The 8422-nt window shown below is 42.9% G+C and overlaps 1 protein-coding gene across 1 annotated transcript; it reads left to right on the forward strand.

Annotated features, from left to right (window-relative positions):
* Positions 1-629: 629 nt before the first annotated feature.
* ess2 (ess-2 splicing factor homolog) lies at positions 630-7919 on the forward strand. The gene is made up of 10 exons (XM_056588031.1): positions 630-997; positions 1368-1536; positions 1718-1816; positions 2451-2608; positions 2716-2833; positions 3080-3210; positions 3528-3630; positions 3757-3866; positions 3971-4086; positions 7009-7919. Exons 1-10 carry the CDS (start codon positions 857-859, stop codon positions 7280-7282), a joined length of 1419 nt encoding a protein of 472 aa, XP_056444006.1. The 5' UTR covers positions 630-856; the 3' UTR covers positions 7283-7919.
* The last annotated feature ends 503 nt before the right edge of the window (positions 7920-8422 follow it).

An 8422-nucleotide genomic window follows, 5' to 3' on the forward strand; every position in this document is an offset into this window, starting at 1 on the left:
TTGTTTTTTATGTATCTATAACTGACATATCTATAACCTAACTGTGTCTGGATTACACTCAGAATGTTAGACAAAAAGAAAACCCTGTATAAAGTTGTAATAACACTAAAGAAGACGCGCGCAAACATACACAGACACACACGCACACACGCACGCACACACACACACACACACACACACACACACACACACCACCACCCACACACACACACACACACACACACACACACACACACACACACACACACACACACACACACACACACACACACACACACACACACACACACACGCACAGGCACACATTTTAGATTTGTTTTATAGGTCGAAAACAATTCCAATTGAAGGTGGATCTCTCATCTATAATTATATTAAGTAACTATGTCATAAAATGCAAATAAAATTATTCTTACATTTCGCCTGTAGTTTTTGTGCTCCTATAGTTGGCTATATTGTAGTAGGGATATGTACTTATATGGCATAATATATCATATAAATGCATATATAATGACAGCAACATGGTTGAGCTCCAAACAAATGCTGGGGGCAGAGTTATTATTATGTTATAAATTGAATGAAAGTAAATCGTGATCTGTTCCTTTAATACTTTCTTTAACTTCCGGTGACGACAGCAGACGTAGACGTGTGCGTCATTTTAACACGAGCAATACGGTAGCTGCTTGTTTTTAGCTTAAGGTACCTTTAGTTATAGCAAGCTGTTGAGTGCGTTTAGTCGGAAACTAATATCATTCTGTTTTTTGTTAGTCGATTGACTGTTGAATCCGCGTTTATTATATCTGATCGCGTTGCGTTCGAGTGGTTTATTGACCTGAACAGGTCAAAAACAGCGACAACAATGGAGGGCAGCGCTAGTGTTAGAAGAGCACTGTGTGGGACCCTGGTCGCTGCTAATTTGAACACGGTTGCCCTACGACAGCAGCCAGAAGAGCAGGGGATATACAATCGGAAAGTTCTGGATGAAGAGGACTACATTGAGGTAACTGTGGTATTTAGTGTAATTATTGTTGAGCGGATATGACGCCATTTCTGATTGGTCCATCTTGTTGAACGTTACATGAAGCAGGTCTTGGTCTTGCATTACGTCACATATTGTAGTTAAGCGCCCTGCTTTGGCCAATCAAGTCTTAAATTATATCCTTAAAGTACACATTTGTTGTTATTCACTACAGGTTTTCATGGTGACAGGTTTCACCTGGTGGTGTCAGTACGTTGGCGTTGTCTGCTCCTTGTTAAATGGCTTTGCTTGCTTAAGGATGTAAGACGGGTTGATGGGTTGACAAATACAGTCGTTTTTCATGTCGATGTATCAAATTTTCCAAATCACCTTTTTGCTATGTCATTCGCAGAGTTTAGAGAAGATTATCCAGAGGGACTTCTTCCCAGACGTTACTAGACTCCAAGCCCAGAGGGATTACCTGGACGCAGAAGAATGTGGTGACCTGGGACGGATGAGAGAGATCTCCATCCGTTACGGCTCATCTTTAAACAAGTCAACACCACGATCCACCGCCCCATGTAAGAATCGTTACCTATTACTATGTGATATGGTACCTAACAAGAGAATAAGGCTTAAAGGGTTAGGTGTTTTTGGTGTTTTACAGAGTATGCATGCAGTCTTTGTCCTTTACACATGGACCTCTCTGACAATGTGTTGTGGTGTGTTTTATTGTTTCTTTGGATCTTTTATATTGTGCAGATGTCACGCCCGCTAGTTTTGACACTCCGTTAGGACATGCTGGATCTCCGTCCTCCATCAGTGGCAGGACTGCCCCCAGCATCAAGAGTGTAGACGGAGGTGAGTAGAGGGCTCATACAGTCAAAGTTGCGGTGGTCGTTCATAGTTGGAGTGGTGGGGATTATGGACCTTTATCACCTCCATGGGATGGTATAACGGCTGTTGAGACAATTCAATGGAAGTTAAATAATGCTATTATGCCAGCTAAGATGAACACCACAAAAATCTGAGATCTGAGGAACAGATGTGTTTGGATGGCGATGGTTCAATCGTAGTGGAACTCTGTGTTTCCTCGAATAAAAACTTTTTGTCCATGAAGGGCTCTGCCAGGTTTGCTTCAATGTGACAATTCAGAACTGTTTTATTTTTCTTTCTGGCAGCAGTAGTTGTGGCGATGTATTCAGACTTTGTTTTTTTTTACCCATAATCTATCTACTCAAGACAAGATATCTTTCCGTATGGGGATGGGACACTAACATGCTAGAACTAAAAGAGGACTTTGAGGACTCGGAATAATTCTGCCCTTATTTTAACGGTGAAATAGGACTTTTTTTTTTTTGTAGAATCTGATATTACTTTTAGAATAATTATAGTTCCCAGTTATTATTTGCTACCAGTTAAGACACAATACACTTTAATAAATGCTCGACATAGTCAACAACAAAGACTTATTTCCACCGCTCTGTTTCCGCAGAGGGCAACGAGAAAAGAGAACTGCCCTGCCTGGATCGTTTCCTTGCGAAGAACACCAGCGAGGACAATGCGTCATTTGAGCAGATCATGGAGTTGGCTGAAGACAAGGAGAAGCTGAGACATTCATGGTTATACGATGCAGAGGCTGAGTACAAACAGGTATGTGCATTCCAATTTTTTCTTAAATATTAACTATAACAAAATGCATAGTTGAACGCTCATGATGCATTTTGTTTAAATCCAAAATGGTACGATCCTTTCTTTAGCGCCGGGAAGAAAACCTGGCATTACCCTCAGCAGAGAAGATGGCCATCGATTGTGTAAAAGCTGGCTTGGAGACCTGGGAGTACAAAGCAAAGAATGCCCTAATGTACTACCCTGAGGGTGAGAACAATTACTCAGCGCCACTACCTTCATCTGGCTGTTCATGCTAGCATGAACAGCCAGATGTTCATGCTTTTTATTTTGTATAAATCTACTTTTTATTTTATATAAATCTACATATTGAATACTTTAATGTGTGTACTTATTTATGCGTGTGTGTGTGTGTGTGTGTGTGTAGTATATATAGTATATATATATATATATATATATATATATCATTTTTTTTCTTTTTTTTTGTTTAAACAGGGGTTAAAGATGACACTCTGTTCAAAAAGCCACGGGAGGTGATTCACCTGAACACTCGCTTTGCCGTAGACCCGTTCAGCAAAGCCCTCAACAAAACCCAGATTCAGCAGGCTGCGGCCCTCAATCTACAGGTACGTGTAAATGTGTTTTCATGAAAGGTGCATGGGTTAATTGTAGATGAACCAGAAAAAAAAATCAACCGTTTAAACAAGAATACCAAGTTTTCAAGCAATCAGATTACTGCATATACAAGGCTTTTCTGTTTTCCATACCCAAGACCTGTTTGAATGTCAGAGGGATTATTGCCATACTGTTTATGTCCAATAATGGGGTTATTCACATTAATAAACTTGTTAGTAAAAATGCACATAGTTATGAGAAAGACTGCACGAAATGGCAAAAAAGCATCCGAAATGGCTGCAGCTAATGTCAACTCTGCCCCCCCCAGTTTAAACAGGGTAAAGTCGGACCAGATGGGAAAGATCTCATCCGCAATGACTCCCCAATGGTCAACGGATACGGCTTTGAAGGATCTCCCTCCCCAGCACCTGGTAAGGGCCTGCTGAAACGATGCTTTGAGTTGCCTCCAAGTTGTGCAGAAAACGCCATTGGCTAATGCAATAGTCTTACCTTTTGTCAAATTACACTCATCTTACCAAACAATGTCATCTGTTAAGGTGTAGCCGACTCCCCACTGATGACCTGGGGTGAGATCGAGAGCACTCCCTTCCGCCTGGATGGATCTGACACCCCGTACGCAGAAAGAAACCACGGCCCCTCCTTTAAGGTGCGCAGGAAGTCTCCCAGAATGATTCATTTAATCAGTGTTTTGAATTGATTGAAACTTGGTTTTTCAGATGCCAACCTTGTCTCTGTGTTCTACCCTGTCAGATTCCAGAGCCGGGGAGAAGGGAGCGCTTGGGTTTAAAGATGGCTAACGAGGCCGCTGCCAAAACCCGCGCCAAGAAGCAGGAGGCCTTGAGGAAAGTGTCAGAGAACCTTGCAAGGTAAAACCATCGGCACTTAGGCCCCGTCCACACGAAGCCGAAACGGGCGAAACCGTTACGGTTTCGATCTATCCGGTTTCGAAGTATCTCCGTAAAGACGAAGCCAAGCGAAACCGGATAGATCTGTAGAAACGCTGTAGTAAACATTCCAGGCCCATAATGGGCGCTGCTTCTGGTACACAAATTCAGAAGAAGAAGAGGCGAGCATGCGCATAAAGGCTGCCCCCCGAACCACTAACAACACAAACAAACAGCTCTTCTACGATGGCGAACTAGATTCTCAATAATGGCTTAGCAACCCAACAAGGGACATGATATGCTGCAGAACGATTACAAGCTTGTAGTCCGCCATCATATTTTTTGTTGTGATTTCTGAGACTCCGCAGGCTTAAGAGCCATTGGCTAGGAGGTCGAGGGGTGGGGCGATGACGTCATGGTTTGCGGTTTCAGTCGGTTTCAGGCGTCCACACAAAACCAAAACGAAACCGGATAGATTTGAAACCACCTCCGAGGGTGGTTTCAGAAGTTTGCGGTTTCGGTCAGCGGATTCGCCGGCTTCGTGTGGACGGAAGGCCAAACCGTACAAGACCTTTGCGGTTTCGCCATGAAATCGGCATCGTGTGGACGGGGCCTTAATCAAACAAAAAACGTTCACTGTTGTGCTTCACCGTGGCCTTGCCCTGCTGTACACAAATTTGATTTGACATGACGGCATTCTGCAGAACATAAATCAATGACGGTGGATGGATGACTCTGTGATAAATTAGCACTGCTCCCACTGAGATTTTGTTTCTATGCAAACTTACAATTGTTTTTTTGCCAAGTGAACCAGACAGTTGCATAACACAGAAGCTCATACACTGGTAATAAATATAAGAACTATCAGATTTTGAAAGTAAAAATAAAAATCACACAGATTGTTTTTCTCTACATCGTTATTTATGCCATGTGCTTAAAGGTTGTATCAGCGATGTTGGGGGACATCGCTTCTGTTGGTATTTGAAGCGAGATCCCAAACAAACAGGGCCAGCTTGCACCTCCCTTCCTTGTTTGGTGCATCCAGTAAAAACTATCATGAACGCAGTGCAATACCACACAACACCCACCCCTTGTCGGTAATTGGTTGGAATACTATTTATTTTGGTTTTGAGTGGTTGGTCGTACCATTTATTTTGTACGATCCCGGAGCTTAGGCTGCCTACAGAGATGCCGTTTTTTGACTGCCTGCTTATGGGACGGGCAGCTAGATGATTGTGAGGAGAGATCATATGAATGTGATCATTATGTTTGGGCCTAGAATCGCTGATACAACCTTTAACCAATGGTTTTGAACATCAAGCTGAAGACGTAAGAATGGTCAATTAACATCTGACATAGAGTTTATCATAGTCTATCAGTGGATGTCTCAGATGGAACACAAACTACTAATGGTGCGAACACACCAAGCGCGTTACTCGCGTACGACGCGTATAAAATCGGCATTTTTTCCATAGGGAACCATTGGTTTACGCGCGTATGAGACGCGTACACGCGTTACATGCGTATAAGCAACATTTTACTCGCGTTAGGGGCGTATGAGGCGCGTATATATACGCGCGTATATATACGCGCGTATATATACGCGCGTACATATACGCGCGTACGCGAGGAGTTCAAAAAATTGAACTTTTTACGCTCATACGCGCCGCAATAGCCAATCAGCGTTGAGCTTGACCCGACGTCACTGGCAGAGAGTAGTGAGCTTGGACAGAAGCATACGGCCGACATCTTTCTTTATTCTGTGTGGAAATAGTAACATAGTTACGCCATTAAATGCTTTTATGGAAACATTTTTAGCGAGAAATGTGCATTTTACTTTCATAATGTTCGCTCGGTGAATGTGAAGGATGTTTGGTTTGATAGTTATGACAAGAGGGAACGCTCCGTTCACTTGCATGGACAGAGTCTCTGGTTACTAAGCAACCTCAACGTCTTGGCGGACTATATATCTGCTGATCAACACTACGAATGCTGGAAACACACCAGACACACCATGTGAAGTTATTTAACCAGATTATTGATATTTATATCTGAGATTATTTAATCTAATCCGATCTAAACTCTATCACCCAAACACGACGGCGTTTGGGTTTCCTACCTCGGACTCCAGCGCAGCCATGTCCATGGCAGCCACGGCCGGCAACTTTCTTTATTCTGGGTGGAAATAGTAACATAGTTACGCCATTAAATACGTTTATGGAAACATTTCTAGCGAGAAATGTGCATTTTACTTTCATAATGTTCGCTCTGTGAATGTGAAGGATGTTTGGTTTGATAGTTATGACGAAGAGTGAACGCTCCGTTCACTTGCATGGACAGAGTCTCTGATTGCTAAGCAACCTCAACGTCTTGGCGGACTATATATCTGCTGATCAACACTACGAATGCTGGAAACACACCAGACACACCATGTGAAGTTATTTAACCCGATTATTGTTATTTATATCCGAGATTATTTAATCTAACCCGATCCAAGCTCTATCATCCACCCAAACACAGCGGCGTTTGGGTTTCCTTCCTCGGACTCCTAAATCCAGCGCAGCCACAGGCTGGGGGGGGGGGTTTGGGCGGTCTCATCTACGCGCGTATGCGTACGCGCGTATCTGACCATTTTTGACACAAAATGGTCAAGCAACATTTTAGCTGCGTTACGCGCGTACATGGTACGCGAGGTACGCGCTTGGTGTGTTCGCACCTGTATACATGTTCCCCAAATGAGTAACATAATGACACAGAACTGCCAGAGTTGGACAGTTGTGTAATGTATTGCGTTTGAAGCTTTGTGTAGGCTAATCCCCATGAAGCAATAAAAACACTGGACCGCACCGTGGCGTATTAAGATCATCTCACCGAATTGTACCTGTTTTTTTCACTTCCTAACAGTTTAACTCCCAAAGGCCTCAGCCCGGCTCTCACGCCAGCCCTCCAGAGACTTGTCAACCGGACATCGAGCAAGTACACTGACAAAGCCCTGAGGGCGAGCTACACACCGTCCCCGTCGCACAGTGCCAGCGGCTGCAAAACCCCCCTGAGCGGCCCTTCCACCCCCATAGCCACGCCCACCAAGGGAAAGACCCCCAGCTCACAGGACACGTCCTCGCTCACAGACGATTTGCTGCAGCTGCCCAAGCGACGCAAAGCGGCCGACTTTTTCTAACGGTAAACAACCTCTGCAGGACCGCCGCTGCAGGGCTCGAGACCTCGTTCTGCGCTTCGATCATGCCGATCTAAGCGATATTCTGCCGTGGAGAAACTTGAATACGGTGAATCATTTGTACATCTTTTACTCGCTTACGTGATTTTGTTTACTGAACCTTTTGAACGCTCAAATCTTTAATCTGAATGCTTACTTTTGAATTTCTTTTTCCATCTGCCTAGGACTCCTTTGTAGATGTTAGTGTCTGAACTAAATAATATATGTCCTGCTTACATTAGGCATGCTTATTATTGTTCCATAAGTTATAATGATTTCAAATAAAAGTGCTGTGGAGTGGTTCAGAATATAATGGTTCTGTGTCGTAGCTGTAGTGCACAATGTCAGATGTTCCAAGCACAAACCACAATCAGTTGAGTTAGCACAAACAACCCTACCTATCTGCAACAATGTTCGTAAACATTCAGAAATGTGTTTTTCTACACGTCAAATGACATCCCCACTGTCTTCTTTCCTTAAAGATTAAATGTGAGGCCCCAATGAAAGACATTTCACTGATGTTTTTTCGAAATATGCAATTATTCATATGGAAACATTATACCTTGTGTGAATAATAAAGATGTATTTGTTTTAGTTGCTATCTACAATGTGACTTGACCTTTATCCACAAACGTTTAATTAGGAGTAAATGCTTTGCTTTACAATCAATCAGACTTCAAATGCTGTGCATTTACCATTATATAAGGCCTCTTCAGCCAATAGTTGTAACGATTCAGGGGGGGGTCATGCTCATGTGTGTTGAATGATGCACTTGGTTTATTATTTATTCCATACATTTGAGATTATGGAAGTCTTTGGATGGCATGTATGGAATACTGTTGTACCCCTGAAACCCAAGAAAACATTTATAAGGTTTAAAACTATATATTTGACCGCTCGTTTCAGGGAGGGATGTATCTCTTAATGTGTCTTTAATGTGCTTCTATGTGATTTCTACGTGCCTCAGCACATATCCTTTTAAAAATGGCCAGCAATTTTTTTTACATGAATCACTCATAGGAGTAAACCCAAGGCCGACGTTCCCAGATTTTATGTAACGCTCATACATCATATCCCCAATGGAAATGCATTCCCTACTGAATA

Source organism: Gadus chalcogrammus, chromosome 4 (genome assembly GCF_026213295.1).
Source record: "Gadus chalcogrammus isolate NIFS_2021 chromosome 4, NIFS_Gcha_1.0, whole genome shotgun sequence".
Taxonomy (NCBI): Eukaryota; Metazoa; Chordata; class Actinopteri; order Gadiformes; family Gadidae; genus Gadus; species Gadus chalcogrammus.

Bases quoted from the DNA above. Each gene is read 5' to 3' on its own strand.
- ess2 (XM_056588031.1), top strand. From the start codon at position 857: ATGGAGGGCAGCGCTAGTGTTAGAAGAGCACTGTGTGGGACCCTGGTC. The intron at 1,817-2,450 runs GTGAGTAGAGGG...CTGTTTCCGCAG, and splicing joins CATCAAGAGTGTAGACGGAG to AGGGCAACGAGAAAAGAGAA. The intron at 3,867-3,970 runs GTGCGCAGGAAG...CTACCCTGTCAG, and splicing joins ACCACGGCCCCTCCTTTAAG to ATTCCAGAGCCGGGGAGAAG.